Source organism: Nasonia vitripennis, chromosome 2, assembly GCF_009193385.2.
Source record: "Nasonia vitripennis strain AsymCx chromosome 2, Nvit_psr_1.1, whole genome shotgun sequence".
Lineage (NCBI taxonomy): Eukaryota > Metazoa > Arthropoda > Insecta > Hymenoptera > Pteromalidae > Nasonia > Nasonia vitripennis.
The window spans coordinates 1,283,842-1,302,579 of record NC_045758.1 but is presented as its reverse complement, the minus strand read 5'-3'; the positions used below and the strand labels follow the sequence as shown (position 1 = coordinate 1,302,579).

Here is an 18,738-nt window from a genome sequence, read left to right as displayed (position 1 = left end):
ATATATATATATATATATATATATAAACGACATACATTATAAAGATGAAAAAGAGACAGAGAGAAAAAAGAAAAGAGAGATAGAAGTTGGTTGAGGACTGTGTGGACCATTTCTAACTGGTTCCTAAATAGCTCCTCTTCTGCTTAAACCGCGATTTATTAACGGTCAATGTAATGCGCGATTTTTATTTTAGTGATCACAAAAAATATATCACCCAAAACTTAAACTAAAATGCCTTTAAAACTTCGAAAAAGCTTTCTTAAGTTTATATACTTGTGACACGGAATCGCTTCGCAGTTTTTTCATAATTGAAATTCATATTTAGATTCTTCGCTTTTGCAAAAAGAAAAAAAAATTGAAATAGCAAAAGTGCGAGATTGGCCGAACCGGAAGTGTTATCAAAAGTTTTGAGCGATTCCTCGCGATCCTTCGCAGACAAAGTACACGAGTCTCGACTGAAGAAACTCAGTACGGCGTGACTCGGCGCAAAAATAACGCCTAACTTCATAACGCAACGGGTAAAGTTATGTATGCGATAACTTTCTTGAGGGTCATTCTAGGGGGGAAACACGGGTGTAACTTTTTTTTGTTCTCCCGCTTTGCATATATTCAAATTTTCACATCGCTCGATGAACTCTCGCTCGTTCGTTCGAACGCGAAGCCATGTGCTGATAAAAATTTCTTTAAAAGACTGTTTTACAACAATAGGTAAAGAAAGTAATTAAATATAACTATGTACAGATACAACACAGATTATATAAGAAAAAAGTACACGCGATCGGTGTTGAAAATACTAGTAATTGTCATTTGCCGGAAGTGCGATTTTACACAGAAAAAGTATACATAGTATGGAAAAAAATTCTATTGTATGTAAGAGATATATCAAAGACAAGAGAGATTAAGAAAAAATATATGTATCACTACGAATATACATATAAAAACTTGAATAGATAATAACGTTTGCAAAAAAGAGGCATTGCGCCCTCATCTACGGAGAGTATATGTATATAATCTCATTTGGGGGTGACAAGAGGAGGGACTGTACTTTTTCAAAAAAATATATATGTATAATATTTATAAGTATGTAAATACTAAGAAATCTAAAGGAATTGCTTCGTGATTGGCGAGGTACGTGCCACTGACCCGGAGAGGACTCGCTCTTTAATATGTAGCGGTTTGCGCGAGTCGCCCTCCGTAACTTTTAGACTTGTTTCTTATTTAACTATGTACAACTTGTCATTTTAAATCTTACTCTTATTTAGATTGTCCTTTTTACACAGATCGTTTGAGATTTGAAAGAAAGACACTTATTTCATATAGTATATCAGAGTATGTTCCTGACGCGAGAGAGTCGCAAGATGTGTTATAGTTTAGTTTTGTTTTCCAAAGCGAAGAGAAAAATATTACGGATATAAAAAAAGGCAATAACAGCAGCGACGCCGAGCTCGTGAGCGCCCCGCACACCCGACAGACAGCATATAAAAAGACAGTCACAAAAAAGCTTTTTAACCCCTGGCGCTCGGCGAGCCGCGACGACACGCGGAGAAACGTTACACAGTAGTAGAGACAGTGAAATCAATGTTATACAGTCGAAATAAACAGAAGAGTGTTTGTTTACAGGTAAAGTATTATATATTCTGTATAAAATTTTGATAGTAGTTCAATTATTTTGCGCGCGGAAAAATCGATGAAAAATGGTTCCTCAGAAACTCCTGAAGCAACGTTTGACTACGTGATTTATCTATGCTTGATTCTAACGACTGACGAATGACGCATGAATGACTTTGTATCGTTTGTGAAAGTTCGTCATTTCGTTTGATATGCCTTTCAGAATGATCGAAGAATATTTTCCGTTTATAATTCTGCATAGTCTCTCAGGAATTCCTGAACGAGGAATCGTACTGTTTTTTACTTCTCCCTTAGATACATATAACGCGCTTGTCAATTATTATATGTAAATAAGCTCGTTTGGTTTTGTCGCGGAACGAACTCTGAGGGGTGTTCGCTCCCAGATACCAATTTCAGAAATGTTCAGATTATCAAGATTACAAAAAAATAGAAAAAATAAATAGTAGAAACGTTACGTAAGAAAAAAGACAGAGAAGAGGTGAGAATGAAAGTGTACGAAAGAAAGAGAGAACAGGAAGTAAGATGTAGAGAGAAAGTGATAGAGAGGGAGAAAAGTAGATATAGAGATAGAGAGCAATATCGCGAGTAATCCTGAGTTCCTGAAATAGAAAAAAGATGACGGCAAATCCGGCCCTTCTTTACTAAAAATGTAAATGAGATCACATATTAAGTAAGAAGTATCGCACAATCAGGGCCTTGAAATGTCGATTTTTTCGAGTCAATGAAATGAGATATAGAGAGAGAGAGACAGACAGAAGTAAGAGAGAGTCGTAGAAGAGACGGTAGAGAGAGAGAGAGAGAGAGAGAGAGAGAGAGAGAGAAAAGAAATAATGAGAAAGAAAGTGAAAGAGAAAGAGAGAGTGAGATAGGGATAGTTACCTGAGTCTGCAGTCGTGTCAGACCACGGATCCACAAAATTTGTCCGGCGCGAGGCTTTTTATCCGAGTCTGGGTCGAATTTCTCGTCTCCCAAATTGATAGCGCCGATATCATCCGGCTGGCCGCGGCCCCATCTGTTTTTAAAAAACATTAAACCAAAGTTCTTCATATTACTCGCATCACGCTGCCTTCTGCGGAGAGTAACACAGCTCTTTTTTTGCAATTGCTTATATCGACAAGATTGGTTAGTAAATCTTAGCTTTTTTGGTTTTTGTTCTCTCTGTTAGTAGTTTTGAGATTTGCCTTCGTGGTAGCTTCGCAAGTGATCTGTGCATATATACATGTTTTCGACAACTTCGCAAAGTCACCTATACTTTTTTTTCGGAATACTTTTTTTGTGATTTTGGCAGAATTTTGACACAGAGTGGTAGTAACAGCTGATTCGACTTTCGAATTGGTTAGTATTCTCATGATCTGATTATTGGTTAGAGATTTTTTAGTCTTTGTTATTCGGATTGGTGTTCCGCAGGCGTCCTTCGTTCATCTCACTCCTCCGGCCGGAGGCGCCCTTTCGGCGGTCCGACCCCTGATTCTTCCACCGGGGACTCGAAGACAGATAAACGTCGGAGAAAGTTTTCAGAAAAGAGAGAGAGATAGAGAGAGAGAGAGAGAGAGAGAGAGAGAGAGAGAGAAAGGTTACAGGGCGGGGGAGGGTTAAGAGATATCGTATAATGGATATCGCTAGAATGCCTGTAATGGAATTCAAAATGAGACTCTGCTTTGCACTTTCTTTGTTTTCATCCGTCCGAAATACGTTGCTTCTTGCTATCATTGTCTTAAACTTTATAAATTTACTTGAATCACTCTTCTGTCGCAAAACCTGCTCGTGACCCATGCATATTCCGTGATTATATTTACTTGACTGAAATCGCATTTGTGTAGCTGGTCTACTATATTTTTAGATGAAAAAAATTTAATAGACCCGTATATGCGATATCAGAAACAAAGAAAACTATAATCACGTTGTACAAACAATTTAAGACATATAATTCAAGCGTTCAAGACGTATTGCAATCTCGCACATAAATATTCCCAAAGTGAAGTGTAATACTTCACAGACAGAACATGTAGCCTCATTTTGCCCATAACAAATAAACATAAAAAAACGTAAAAATAAACATAAATAATACAGATGGATGTGGTGGACGAACATGAGTCGACAAATGAGAAGAAAGAAGGTAGAAAGATGCCTTTTTACCATCCGTACATGTAAATGACGTTTTGCGAATCATGACTTAATATTAATGAATCATCATGATAGTTGCGAACAACGATTGATGACAATATACAGTATATAAAAAAAAATTATGACTTACGAGCTGCTCCACAGAGAGAACAGTATTATAGTTATAGTTAACAGAAATATAGTAAGAAAGTATAAAAGATCATAGAGATAGAAAAAGAGAAAAGAAACGGAGAGAGAAAGATGCGAATGGTTTTTATGTAGTACAGAGGTAGTGCCTGGTGATAGTGATTAGTAATATACGCATGTTAATATATATTAGTAATTTCGTTTCTAAACGTTAGTGTGATTGGTCGGGTTGTTCATTAATTTGCTTAATCATATATTATTAATTGTCGCTATGTGCAGGCACGCGCCTTATCGTATGAGTTAATCCATATTTTAGTGTAGAGGAGTTAGTATCGGTAACGAATGGCTCAATGTGATAGCCCTATATTATAATATCGGTATCGTATTTAAAAAAAATGAATTGAAATGAGGATATATCTAGAATGTATACTATTTGGAATCAGAACAAATGCGCTTCCAAAGAGAAGTTCTCTCTTTTGAAACGGCAGACTTTTGCTAATGTAATTCATCTAATGTTCAACTAAAAAATAAAAGTCAAAAGAATCATACAATAGACTATTACAACGTTCATTCTGAAAAAAAAACTTGAGTTTTTCAATGACAAATGTAAATAACGTAAGCTGCTTCGACGAGAACGTAAATTGCTCATCGATGCCGATTTAAGTTCTTGAAACAACTAATAAATATCAACAATCAAAACTCGACGCCGTTTAGCTTTTACGAAACTGCAATGCCAGTTTCATAAAAACTGAGGACGTTCGTAAAATATAATACACAACATTTTACAACTAAAAAATATAAGATGGAAACCACATTGATTCCTCGCAACGACTTTCAATTCATGCAGCGCGCTTAAGAACGTCTAAAAGGCTGGTTATACAATATATATCTGGTAAATCATTAATATTCTCGATTTCGTTCTCAGTCAGGTCACGCGTGTTCAGATACGAATGTGTCGATTTCGTTTATTACAGATATGTAAGTATCTCGCATCATCGTAACACGTTCTCCAATCATCTCGCAAATATTGTGTCTAATATATATAAAACGATACAACTTTCGTGGCATATTATAATAATCGTCGTGGAGTACGTGAATAGCTTTTGATTGTGTTATAATCTGATCGCGCGACTATGTGCAATGCGATTACATATCGTTAACATGTTAGCTATTGAGAGTCGTTATTATTGAGTACAAAGTAAAAGAGACGTGTCGTTTGTGTTAGAAAATGAATATATTAGTATTTCATGTCACTGTTGTTTGTTAGAAGATATGGTCAAGTTTGAAATCACCTGACGTATACTCGCACTTGGTCTTTCGTATTTTCTGGTATTTTTTTTATATTTGGGTATTCGCAAGCTCTCGGGTATCGTGGGACGTGCTAGGAACGGGATCGGATTCAAGGATCGTCGAAGCTTGTCGCCGTCGTATTGGGATTCCGAAGAATCGCAGCGGTCTTGCAGCAAATAAGCGAATTTCTTCCAATCTACAAATAAGGTGTATGTTTTTGTTTGTTTGCTTCCAATTTGCGCAACTCTTTTTTTTCGTATCCAATTCGTTCTGAGGATTTAAACAAGTCTGTCCAAATGTGGGGAGGAGTAAAAGAAGGAATTAGCAAATAAAGAAAATTTTTTAATGTTGCTTCAATTTAACCATTGTTTGGTGAATAACTGGTTCTTTTGGAGAAGCCATTTTGTATTATTAATCAAAGAATGATCAAATTCACTTTGTATATGTCATAAGTGTTACGTTTTTTTCTTTTGTTCAAAAGAAAGCAAGGAAAAGGCGTAACAATTTGGATTACTTCAAGTATTTTATGTTTAATATTTTGTTTTCAAAGAGAAACCCATTTAGTTTTAAGAAAAACGAGTTTCTCATTCACTTTAAACAAAGGCTCTAGACATTACGGATTCTAATTACTTTTGGTTGATTACAAACAAGTACGCAGACTTTCAAAGTACGTCTCTTGGTGTTTCAAAAATATATTAAGCATGCAACATTCAGCGTGGTTTGCTTTGCTCTTTAAAAAAGGATGAAGCAGGATTACTGGTGTTAAGAGGAATGAGAGCGTGGAAAACTATCGGGATACGGAAATAATAATAAGAAAAATATCGGGTTAGTTGCGTTAGTTCGCGTATTGGGTTAGAACTGCGTGGATTGGCTTTCATTTCTAACATGCAAAGGTCACTACCACGTACTACAGATAGGTCCAGGCGAGGACTACTCATTACTTATTACAATTCGCTAATTATTCTCTCCGACTGGCGACTAATTTAGCAGTTAATCAAAAAATGTAAGAAATTATTGTGGCTATTTACTAATCAATTGAAAAATATATGCAAATTCATTATTGCAAAAATCTAAAAAGATTGATCAAGTGTAATTGCCCTTTTTTCTTTTGAATTTTGTACAAAAAAATAAAGGCACCATGCGCCAGCTTTCTTCCCTCGTTGGCTTCTCACAATTGAAAAAAAAAATAATAATACTAAAAAAAATTTGAAAAAAAAGAACAGAATAAACTTAAAGCCATTTCTGTTTGTTTGAGGATTGATTTGCAACTTTAGAGAAAGTAAGCAAGGGTTAGTACCCACAAACAAAAAGAAATGGCGTGAAACAGAAGATTTCTGAAAAAAGTACGAAATAAGAAAGAGGAAGTAGATAGAAGTAGAAAGAAAGTGAGAGCAATATAGACGCTCGTTGAGAGCGTCGATATAAAGTTGCTTTATATCAAACATTATCACCTAATTGAGAGATTAATATCAATTTGTTGTTGTTGTTGTATGACTTACGAAAGTATCTTGGGTATCTTGCGTGTAGGAATCGTCGTGACTAATTGGCCCCACAGCAGAGTGCCGAACCCAAAGAATAGACACCACATCCACTGTTCTAGAGTTAAAGCTTTTGTGCTGAACGCCATCTTACCATACTGGATAATAAACACCTGAAAAAGAGCACAAGCAGTTTTTGTTTAGAAATTTAAAATTCACTGATTTTCGAACATCTTCACACAATTACACTGCTTCTGTCAAAATTCGAAAAATCTTGCATAATTTACTTGATTCATGAATAATTCGCAAATCATGAAAAGCAACTTACTTGCGATAAGCAGGTGCCAATCCAAATGGAATAGAAGATGGGGTTGGTAAATATTCCCTGGAAGACGTTTCGCTGGCCATGAATCTTTCTGGCGTTGAATTCGTTGAACAGCGTCATCATGACAAACGTATTGAAGATGATGGTGAAGTGCTGAGTGGGTCCACCACCGGCTGCCGCTACTCCTCGGCCAGAGGGAATGTCGAGCATTTTGTCCCCTGAAGAAATACATCAAGTATATAGTAGAATACTCGCAAAACCTGATGAGACTGCGATATTATATTCGTTTGTCCACTCACCAACGAAGAGAAGCATAAAAATGACAGTCAACTGATAAACGGCTTGACCAAGAATGTTCTTCATCATCGTCCTGGAGATGAGGGGTTTCGTTCTACCGTAGGGCTTTCTCAGCAGAAGATCGGGCGTGGGCATTTCCGTGGCTAACGCGAGCGAGGCGAGGGTGTCCATAATCAAGTTCACCCACAACATCTGCACAGCTTTGAGCGGCGAGTCCTGCACGGCGCAGGCACCGATGAACGCGACAATGACCGCGACTACGTTCACGGTCAGCTGGAACTGCAGGAACTTGGCGATACTGTCGTACACGTTCCTGCCCCACATTACGGCCTTGACAATCGACGAGAAGTTGTCGTCCGTAAGGATGATGTCAGAGGCCTCTTTCGCTACATCCGTGCCTATGGAATACATCACATGCAGCGTATAAATAACTTTCTTTGTAGATAAGAGTGATTGGACGTAGACTGATGAGAAAAAGAATGATTACCGGCTATGCCCATGGCGAAGCCGACGTCGGCCTTTTTCAGGGCGGGGCCATCGTTTGTGCCGTCGCCCGTGACGGCTACGACCTCGCGATTCGCCGAGGCCTTGCTGTCGATAATACCCTTGACAAGGGTGTACTTGTCCGTGGGCGAGGAGCGCGCCAGTACGCGCAACTTGGGCCAGACTTTGTCCAGTAGATGCTGCTGAACCTCGCCGTGAGAGTCGCGGATTCGCTTGTTGAACTCTTTACCCTCCAGGATCAGGAAGTCTTCGCTTGGCTTCAGGATGCCACACTTCAATGCGATTGACCTAAAAAGGATGACCAAGTAATGAGGTAAATTATTTGAAATTATTCAGAAATGTTAATTCAATCACTTCATTACGACTAGCATCACAGCGAAAGCGATATTTATAGAGCTGAGAAGATCTCATCATTCAAGGTCGCAAAGTGGAACAGTCGATTCTAGAGAGTCGCAAGTTCATGCGCTCTTCGCTTGGGCGTATCGATTTTTTTCCCTGCAATTCGCTACCCTTAACGCGTGCAGCTAATCAAATATTGATTGGCTAAATATTACAATGAGGAGATAGCAAAAGTTATGTACCTGGCAGTATTGACGTTGTCACCGGTGACCATTCGCACGGTGATACCGGCCTTCTGGCACTTTTTGATGGCGTCGGGGACCTCCGGCCTGACCGGATCCTCGATACCGACGATGCCCAGGCAGGTGAGATTGGCGACGATGTTCTCCTCGTCCTCCCAGTTGGGCTCGTTATCAATGTGGACCTGATTGATGTCGGCCTTGCCTGGCACGAAGTCCCGGTAAGCGATCGAGATCGTCCGGAGGCCGTCGCACGCCATCGGCTCGATCACGTTCTTCACCAGCCGATCCTGCATGTCCCGGGTGAACTTTTCCAGGTTTCCGTCGCGACCGTAAATAAAGGCACATCTGCAATTTTGGCGAAAGAAAAGGAGGGCCATGACATTAGTATACGTAGCTTATCGGCCACGCGTGTAGATTACGCGAAAAATACGCGGCATTTTTAATTCAGTAGAATTAAATAGGCCGGAGATAAAAAAAGTCAGTCGGAAGCCTTTCATATTTTTATCTGATTAATTAAGATTGCGACGTATCCAGTTTAAGCTGGCATATATTCTTTACACTATCTGCTTGATAAAAGAAAGATAGAATCAAAGCTTTTTCTCCGGCTAATCTGATGCTTAATGAATACTCGAGCATCTAAATTTACACTGTCTCGGCAGGTCTCTTTGTTATTGAGACAAGCCACACAGCCGATCATCAATGTTCATGCTCGTGGGCTTTACATTGATGACAAGGGGAAAACAAGAGCAGAGAAGGATGATTGTAAAAATAGGTGTGTATACGAACTTCTTCATGATGATTTCGGAAGCGCCCTTGGTGAAGAGCCTGTAGCCACCGCCCTGCCTTGGGATGACGGTCGACATGCTCTTGCGAACGCTGTTGAACGTGTAGACTCGCGTAAACGTCTCCTCGGGGTTATCGTCGCGCACTGTCTGATAACTTTTGCCCAGGGCGATCACGAATCCAAGTAAGGCACATTCGGTTTTGTTGCCGACCTGCATCGCCAGCTCGGTCGGGTCTTGCGAGGGCATGATGCGCGACGTGTACGCCGAGTTGATGGATACCGCCTGGATGAGCAGTTGGCCCACGTGGCTCGGTATGTCCGAGAAGTTCGGTACGGTCTTGCTCAGCTTCTCGCAAATATATGAGTTGACGACCGTCATGCGATTCGTCGTCAGCGTGCCCGTCTTGTCCGAGCAGATGGCAGTGGCATTGCCCATCGTCTCACAGGCGTCCAAGTGACGCACCAGGTTGTTGTCCTTCATCATTTTCTGCAAACGGCACAAACGTCGAGCGATTAATGTCTCGAGCCCTGTACTGGATCAGCCTCACGGCTCTCACGGCACTTAAGTTTAACAAGCGTGTACGTACCTTGACGGAGTAGGCGAGGGAGAGGGTGACGGCGAGGGGCAAGCCCTCGGGCACCGCGACGACGAGTACCGTCACACCAATGATGAAGTGGCGCACGAGCTCGCCGGCGTACGTGTTCTTCCAAATCTTGCCCTGGATGTAGAAGGTCGTCACGCAGAACTGGATGACGAGGATGATGACGGTGAGCACGGCGATGGTCGAGCCAGCGTAGCCGATCTGGATCGCGAGCTTGGTCAGCTTTGCCTGAAGCACGCTCTTCTCCTTCTTGCCCTCGTGCTCGGGCTTGCTGGTGCCTCCGCCGTGGTGGTTCTCCCCGTCGACCGAGTGCTGCTTGCTCACCGCGTGGCTATTGCCGATTTCTCCAGCTTCGTCGCCTGATCATCGTCGTGAGCGTAGTTTCGAAAGAAAAGAGAGCAAAACATCCGGCATTAAGACAGCCTCTCATCGCAACTCCATCGTTCTCGATCCACCTTCTTCTTTTCTTTTCTTTCCTCTGTACATCGTACGCTCTTTGAGGCGCGCGTTCTACATTTTGTTTTTGTTGCGTTCTACAAGACTGCGGTTAATCTCAAAGCGATTCTCATGCCGGTTAGCTTTGCTACTTGTAAGAGAGTAGAACGAGCGCCGAGCGGAGGATACAATTGTGACGACGCCTTGCCGTCGGTTTCCAAACTCCTGTGTTTCGCCTTGTCACGCCAACGACTGAGACACCGTAACGAAAGCCAGAGACAAAGCAAGACTAGAGGAGTTTCACTAATAACTGTTAAACTACTGAAAAATTGTGAAAAATGATTGAAAAGTTTTGCTCTAGGTGTGTAATAGATATAAACGCAGGCACAGCAGTCACACAGTTGCTGAAAAAGTATCGCTGCTCGAACGCTGAAATGTGTGATTGATGAGTTCGAACAGAACGGCGATTCGTCAAGATAGGACATATCGTTACGGTGTTGCACTCGCAGCGCGACAATTTTGATGATTTCTTCTTTTTACAAAGCTTATACAATGATTCGTATACAACGTTGTTGAGTCGTTTACACGTTTGAGCACAGAAACTTTGCACGAGAACTTTGTCGACGCAAGCGTTGATTGGAAAGCAGTTTGGAAACAGACGAAAGACCTCGTTGTTCGTATAGCATATATTTTACTTATGAGATAGATAAAAAAAAGTGTAATTTAAAAAAGTATACGTAATGCTGAATTACTTGGTCAAGAGAAAAAAAGGGAGTTAGTTGTAAAATCAACCAAAAAAAAAAAAAAAAATTTAAGTCAAAATGCAAGAAAAAACACTAACGGATTTAATGCAAACAAACCACCACTTAGCTCAAGGCGGACAGGGAAAGTCACGAAAAATGAGAAAACATACAGTAAGTATATAAGTATAGTATATAATGGGTAAAAATATTTGACGGTTTCCAAGCACAAGTATATAGTAGATCTGAATAAATATATTAAAAAAAAATGTTTGAAAGTGAAAGATTTTGTAAAAAAACGTTATTATTATATAGCTTTATAAAGTTTGTTTGATAAACCTCAATTCAAGCTGCTTTTTTTATTAAATTTGAAAGTAGAGAAAGTTAATTCCTGAAAACGTTTGAATTACCAAGTTGAAATATTATTAATACCAGTAGTTCCTTCAGCTGTTCGTTAAAAGAAAAAAAAAGAAAAGAAAAAAAAATAAAGTACATGGTATTGAAATTTAATCACCTGATAGCGACTTCTTCTTCCGCTGCTTTTTAGCCTCTAGACAAGAAAACGCATGCAAAACAAAAATTCATTAGCAATCTGCTGCATTATGATTGATTATTATCGGTTTGCTCGTTGACTCTTTTTAGGGTTTCACGAAAGACAAATGATTGTAGGATCCGCGAACAATCGGTTCACACGTTACTCGAGTAATCAGATACATTGATTCGCAATCGTGGACAAGCGAGTGAACCGGCTATTCGCTGAATTCCAAGCTTTTTTTTAATGATTAGATTGTAAGTGATTGAAAATTTTTTTTCACATCATTTACCGCTGCTCAAAGCTACGCGACTCTGTTGTATAAGCGAGTCGATGTATTTTTGAGAAAGTATGTCAAAACAGCGGAAAATGATAGAAACGACAAACACAAGGACGCAAGGTTGGATGATGCGAAAGATAACTGAACAAGACACACATTTAAAACTATGTAAAAGACACTGAAAATTCTTAATTTTTGCAACTTGAAAATTGTTTTGCTTCATTTTAAATAAGGTCAGATATATAAAGTTAAGATATATAAAGGGTCATTGAGAACAAAACGTTGAAAAGTTAAGTGTCTTAAGTGCACTAGAGGGCTAATTAGTAATAGTAGTAGAAAAGGGAGAACACGATATCACTCGAAATGCGAAATCATGCGTAAAAAAGGTTTTTTGGGGGAAAAACAGGGCCACTATCGTATAAGTAGATAAGTAAATGGATTCACAAGGGGATCGGACAAACGTTAATGACTTCAATCGATAGTTCTGATATAATAAAACAGCAAAATTCAAGTCAAGAATAAAACCATGCGTCCACAGCTGTTCAGTTACAGCTCTCTCCGATCTTTAAACCTCGGCTACCTCGTAGAGAAATAGATAGAGAGAAAGAGCAATATTCGATTATCATCATCATCATTTCACATGCCTCTCGCTTTGCAAATAACAAAAAAGAATCTATAACGTAGCTCTCTCTCTATGATCAAAAGATCAGCTGCTCTATTGTCGCATGTAAAGCGGGGCTGGCGTCTGGCAAACCTGAGAGAAATAGAGAGCCCGAGCAAAAGTATGCGCTCATTCGCCGCATCTCTATTTTGCCTAGCTTTTCGCAAGCGCGTACCTTTCTTCATCTTCTTGATCTCTTGCTCCTGCTGATCGACAGCTGCACCCAAGAGAGTGAAGATGATGCCCGCCTGAGAATTCACGCCGACGGCAGTGACCAGCATCTTGCCCGAACCTTCCATGACGTGAGTTCCTGCGAAAAGAGAAGTGGATGCATTACTCTAACGTTTCATTTCGCGAGACATCACACTGATGAACAGCTACGGGAGTTGCGTACATTCGAACTCTAGGAATAGTGCCGTTTATTCGAATATTTAATTGGTTCATGAAAGATCAGTGCTAATCTAGGGGGATCTAAATTTGAATTGTTTCGTTGCTTGTACATACCCGAAAGTACCATAGGATCGAAAGCCTCGCCCTTTTTCACATGATCTGACTCTCCAGTTAAACTGGACTCGTCTATTTTGAGATCATTGCTTTGAATGAGGATACCATCGGCTGGCAGCAAGTCGCCATATTTTATCTAGACACAATGTTGGATGGTTAGATGAAAAAACTGTCCAGGCTTAATTTCCAGTGGAAAGTACGAATGAGAAGCAAGACACATACCTGACATATGTCACCGACAACTATGTCGGAGACTGAGATCTGTTTGACCTCACCCTGCCGAATGACGGAGAACTTGTGCTCTCCTTCTATCCTGTTCTGCAGGCCACGGAATTGCCTTTCTTTCGAATAATCGTTGAAGGCAGTTACCAAAACGACAACAATAACCGAGATCAGGATAGCCAGACCTTCAATCCAGCCATATTTCGCTTCATCGTCTTCTATTAAAACTCCTTCTGCGAGGGGTGCAAGTAAAAGTCTGGTTAGCAGGGTGGTGAGATTGGGATGTCCCAGGAGGCCTCACGGTTGCTTCAGGATACTTACCCTCATTTTCATCAGAAGGATGGTAGAAGCTAAGACCCAGAGATACTAGAGCGGCTATCTCCAGGATGATTAACGTCACATCTTGCAGTGCCTCCCATACCAGCGTGAGAAAGGTCTTTGGTGGTTTCGGGGGAATCATGTTGGAACCAAAGGTGTCTCGCCTGTGCTGGATGTCTGCTGCCGAACCACTGAGGCCTGCATGGAGAAGACGGTTTGTTTGTTTACACGCAGAGTGGAGGAGCAGTTTGAGGTTAGGCCTGGGCCCGAGCTGAGCAGGGTAGAGCATTGTGGGAACGTGGTGGGAAGGAAGCAAGCAAGATTGCAGGACAGAGGGAAGAAAGGGAAGGGCAGGGGAGGAAAATACGAGCCGGAGAGCGGCTTTAACCTCAAAGGAGCGAGGATAAAAGTAGGCCGGCGGTGACTCACCTTCGCTGGGCGAAGTGTAGAGCTTCTTGCAGACCTCCTGGACGCCGCCGTAGGTGTTGAGCTTGGTGACCCCCTCGCGGCCCCGGAGCTCCATGAGCTCCCGGAGCTGCTTGAGGGTGAGCCCGTACTGGGCCGGTCGGCCGTCGATGGTCGCCATGACTGCGGAGCAGCTGAGTAGAGCAGCTAGCCGAGCAGGGGCCGGCGGTTAGTGCACCGCGCGCGCACACACACGGAGAGAACTGTACAACACACTCGCGCACACTGTCTCTCGCTCTCTCTCTCTCTCTCTCTCTCTCCCTCTCTCTCTCTGGCTGTCTGTCTGTCTCGCTCTGGCTCACGCTCTCTGTCTCTGTCTAGCTAACTGCCAAGACTGGCCGAGCAGCGAGCTGGGCCGGGAGAAGAAGCCGAAGACGGAGCCGCGGTGGCGTGGCCGCTGCCGTCGTAGGACAGGAGCCGTTCCGGAGCTGAGCCCTGCTGATGAGGAGAAGAAGAGGGCGTCGAGCGGCCGCCGACTCAGCAGCCGTGGTCGCGCCGCGAGGAGGAGGTAACCGCCGCCGTCGCCGCCGTCGTCTTCGTCAGCGCTGCTGTTGCTGCTGCTGCTGCCTGCACCGGACTGATCGCAGCGCTGCGATGGTGCTGCTGCCGCTGCTGCCGCCGCCGCCGCCGCCGCCGCCGCTACTACTACTGCTGATATTGTGCTGCCGCTGGTAGTGTTGTTGTTGTTGTTGTTGTTGGTGGTGGTGCTGCTGCTGCTGCTGGACTGCGATGATGAGGATGGTGGTAGTGGTGATGACGATGATGGCCGGGAACTACGTCGCTGTTGCTGTAGTGGGGCCACCGGCACCGGAGCGCCGCCGGAGCGCAGTCGCCGCGCTGCCGCCGCCGCCGCCGATGCTTCCACGCTGCCGCGCCCGCCGCCGCCTCCTGCCTCCGCCGCCCGCCGCGCCGCCTCCCTCGTCCTACCTCCCGAACTGGAGGTCCCACAGCTGCAACATTGCGGCAAGAAAACGCCTTCTTTTACTTACGGGTCTCGTTCGACTGAAAACGCTCTGATTAATAGCTACGCTGATGATATCGGCTGACTCAGAGTACGAGTGGCATAACCCATCCGAGCCCGCTTCTTCCTTTCTGCGACGCGCAAATCCGATTAGGGGCTACTTGTGACTTATGAGTATATCAGGCACTCGAGGAATGCGCCTGGGTCAACGATACAGCGTTTGGGCAAGCGTTTGTCGGTCTTTTAATAGACGCGCGAGTGCGCGCTTATGTTTTCGATGAAAATACAGTAAGCGCTCGGGCAATCCGAGTGCCGTTATCGTTAACGTGGCCGTGCGCGCATGTCTCGGAATCGGCGAGGAAGATGAAAAGGCTCCGCGCGCTTTTTTCGCCAAGTGCATATATAATACTCGAGCGAGCGAGCGTCGCCGAGGGCAATAAATACAGGCGCAGGGGAATATTTTTGAATAAAGCGGCGCTTTCTTTCTTTCTTTCTTTTTTTTTTTTTTTTTTTTTTTCATAAAAATGAAAACAATTTACGATCGCGATAAAAGCTCGCGCGCGCGGATATTTAAAAATATTCCTTCTATAAAGTGGCGGCATTTTGCACAGAAATGAAGAGCGATAAAAGTCTCTATATATACCCTCTCGCGCGCTCGCTTCGCACAATGCGACGAAAAATAGCGATTTTCTGCTACAACGCAACGTGTTTGTTTTATCCTCTTTCTTCGCTCACGCAGAGCTTCCGTCGATATGCAAATTTCGCGTCGTAAGTTGCTCGGTGGGGGGAGAGATTATCCTCACGATTAATCGAACGTTCTAAAAGTGAGCGATGATGTTTTCGCTTTAAAACTTTGCAGTCGAATGCGAGGCGTGGGCCATTCTCTGTTTTCAAACCCCTCTAATCTGTGCGTCTCCGAGTAGACGAGTCAATTAGGAGTGTCCGATACCGAACTCTCGCGTTGTCGAGGGAAAGTAGGTAAACAACGCGCAGCGGCTCGGAATGATTCACTCCCGCGCAGACTTTTGTCTCGATCAGACGGCTCTAAAAATAGACCGAAAATCAATTCGATCAAGCGTTCGCGCGTTATATTTTAATTGGACGCGCCAGCGTCGACGGCCATAAGGAAGCGAGAGCGAGAACGCAAGGGTGAGCTGCTGCTCTCGATATACGAGGCGCGCGCGTATAACGTATAGAGAGGGTAAGCTATCCGGCTTGCGACCCGGAAACCTCCTTTCCCGAAAGCTCTATACAGTACGCGTTCGCGTATGTAGGAAAAACTCTCTCTCTCTCTCTCTCTCTCTCTCGCGCATCGTCGTCGGATCGTGTCACATTTATGAGTTTGCGCTCGGAGTGCATTGACGTCAGCCCGGCGGGAAGGTGATTAGACGCGCGGCTCTTTTCATTCTTCCATCGTATACAGCTTTAAGTCGGACCGACGAGAGAGAGAGAGAGAGAGAGAGAGAGCTGCGCGGAGATAAGACAAGCCCGACGGGACACATCCTGATGTGCGCGAGCGAACGGATACACGCCTGTCGGGTGTCCTTGGGGCGCGAAAAGTTGGATACTAGCGCCGAGTCTGATGGACGAATCGACGATTACGACGATTTTCGTTTAATCGAGCCGCGCATTGTTATACGGAAAGTGAGATGATGGGTATAAACGGTGCGTGATTCACGCTGACGCGAGCGAGCGCGCGTACGAGCATTAGTGTGCTTTTCGGAAAATACCGCTCGTATAAGACTTTATTTTCCAAGTATACTACACAGCTCGAGGATTTATAACGCGTTCGGCGATACGAGATTGCGGGCTTGTGAAACGGCTGTGATGCTGACTGCTCTCTTATCGAGGATATTTCTGTCTGCCCCGGCGTTCGAGAAAGTTGTCTGTCTCCGTGTGTGTGTGTGTGTGTGTGCGTGGGTATCAACGCACGCGTGACACTCGACCTACGGCTTCGAACTTTGTTCGCGCGCGAAAAACCGGCCTGCGTCACGCAAAAAAGCGATTATATATACATATAGTGGACTCGCTTTATTTGGTATTCCGCGAACGGCGCTGCTCCATTTTTGTTTTTCGAGAGAAAACGATCTGGTTCGCGGGAGAACGAAGCGACTCTCTCTCTCTCTTGTGCGTGTCGATCAAATCGTCTAAATCTGTCCAGACACGACTCGGCGGATTAGCGTCTCTCCCGATATAGAACTGCTGCTGATGACACGAGACTCTATTTAATGATACCCGCGCGCATAAAGAGCCGAGTGTCAATGGACTTTAACGACTATATCTCGCTGCGCGGCGGCCTCTGTGTAATGACGTCTAACGATGGAAATTGATCGGCGCTGCGTGCCACTCCGGCTAATCTAATTCGCTAATTTTTTGCCGACACGCTAATAACTCAGCGCCGGCTGGCCGGTTAGAGCGGAGCGCGTGAGTCATACACGCGATTATGTGCACGGAGACGCCCTGAAAATCAATGCAAAACTTGAGCTGGTCGCGCGGCGGGAGGGCGAAAAGTTCCATCTGTAGAATAACGCTGCATCGTATAAGCCGCCTGTCTTTATCGGGGCGTGCGTAGCCCAATTTCTATTGTCAACAGACGGCGCAGTGTTTATCCTACCGCGCGACGATAAGCCGATGACCCAGTGAAGTCATTATGTGGGAAGACACCGCCGTACTACAATCTGTCGTAGATATCGACGATTCGAATGCGGCCGATAAGCCGATCCACGTGCAAAAATCGCCGGGGCCCGTAGCGGAACTAACTTCGGCCTTATCTGAGCGCGGCGTGTACAGAGATAAAGTCGCTATACATCGACGTGGTGCCGAATAATTCGCGCGTTTTTTATCGGCCCGCTCTTGGAGGAACAGCGCGTATGCATGACCTGCTCCTTACAATACGCATATCGTAAATAAAAAAGTTTACAGCTCTCGCTCGCGCGAGAAAATTATACAAAGAAGAGACTCGACAGGGGAATTTTAATGAAATCGTGACGTCAATCCCGTAACACTTTTACCGACAGCGCCTTATAAATAACTCTTAGATTTTGCAGCGGAGACAGCTGTATCTTCCCTCTGCTCGCTCTCTCTCTCTCTCTCTCTCTCGTACGTACGATTTCGTCGTAGGAGATAAGGGGCCGCGAGTGACGAATAATACCGCAATAAAGTCGTAAATCTGCGCGCGCCGGGTAAACAGCGACGGTTCTTCTCCTGCGCAGCGACAAACTACGTCTACGTGCGATTATGTAAAGGATTCGCGCTCTAGCAATCAATCGAAAAGTTTTGAAAAATCCAAACACACTCGTACGCGCGCTATACGTGCCTCGACTCGCGACGAGCGCCGCCGAAACTAAGTGGAACGAGGTGAGTCGCCGATTTTCCGGAGTACGCTATACGTCACAGGCCGAGTTGGATTTTGTAATCTTATCGTCCGGCCGCGCGACGAAATCCCTCATTTGCATAAGAATTCCATCGATAAGCCAGCTCTCTCTCTCTCTCTCTCTCTCTCTTTCTCGGCGTGCAACGAACCGAGGCAACTCATCAATTAGAGCATTAGCCCCCATCGCTCAGCCCTTACAAATCGCGCTACACGCGGCAATCGATACGCCGCAAAGAATAAGAATAAGAAGAAGAAGAAGGAGAAACTCGCGCGCGATCCATCATACCCGTAAAAAGCGTAAAATTGACCGATCATCCGTCGAGCAGCTTGTGCCAGCAACAAGGCTATGATCAGGGAATGTGCAGCGCATACGGGAGAGACGACGACGGGGCGTGGCAGTAGCGCAGCGCGATGATTTCGGAAAATCAATATTTTGCCGACACAGAGTCTCCGACGAGTGAATTAAAGCCCTCAGCGGATGACATAGTTCAAGTGTCGCTCGATTAA

At 43.9% G+C, this 18,738-nt stretch overlaps 1 protein-coding gene across 14 annotated transcripts in view; it reads right to left on the bottom strand.

Annotated features, from left to right (window-relative positions):
* LOC100121013 (plasma membrane calcium-transporting ATPase 1) overlaps positions 1-18,738 on the bottom strand; it is a 92,970-nt gene that overhangs the window by 28,999 nt on the left and 45,233 nt on the right. For 10 of the 14 annotated variants that reach the window (XR_004226628.2, XR_004226630.2, XR_004226629.1 and 7 more), the window contains exons 3-16: positions 13,862-14,847; positions 13,436-13,630; positions 13,115-13,347; positions 12,893-13,028; positions 12,564-12,698; positions 11,430-11,465; positions 9,726-10,099; positions 9,141-9,625; positions 8,355-8,699; positions 7,757-8,061; positions 7,272-7,667; positions 6,976-7,190; positions 6,669-6,820; positions 2,509-2,641 (exon numbers count right to left, since the gene is read on the bottom strand). Coding sequence is in view for 10 of the 14 variants with exons in the window: in XM_031922832.2 (XP_031778692.1) it covers positions 2,509-2,641; positions 6,669-6,820; positions 6,976-7,190; positions 7,272-7,667; positions 7,757-8,061; positions 8,355-8,699; positions 9,141-9,625; positions 9,726-10,099; positions 11,430-11,465; positions 12,564-12,698; positions 12,893-13,028; positions 13,115-13,347; positions 13,436-13,630; positions 13,862-14,018 (3,297 nt within the window). In the remaining 4 variants the exon portion in view is untranslated. Of the gene's footprint in view, positions 1-2,508; positions 2,642-4,425; positions 5,366-6,668; positions 6,821-6,975; positions 7,191-7,271; positions 7,668-7,756; positions 8,062-8,354; positions 8,700-9,140; positions 9,626-9,725; positions 10,100-11,429; positions 11,466-12,563; positions 12,699-12,892; positions 13,029-13,114; positions 13,348-13,435; positions 13,631-13,861; positions 14,848-18,738 lie in introns of those variants that run through there. The other 4 variants (XR_004344654.1, XM_031922839.2, XM_031922838.2 and 1 more) reach the window with 3 other exon arrangements.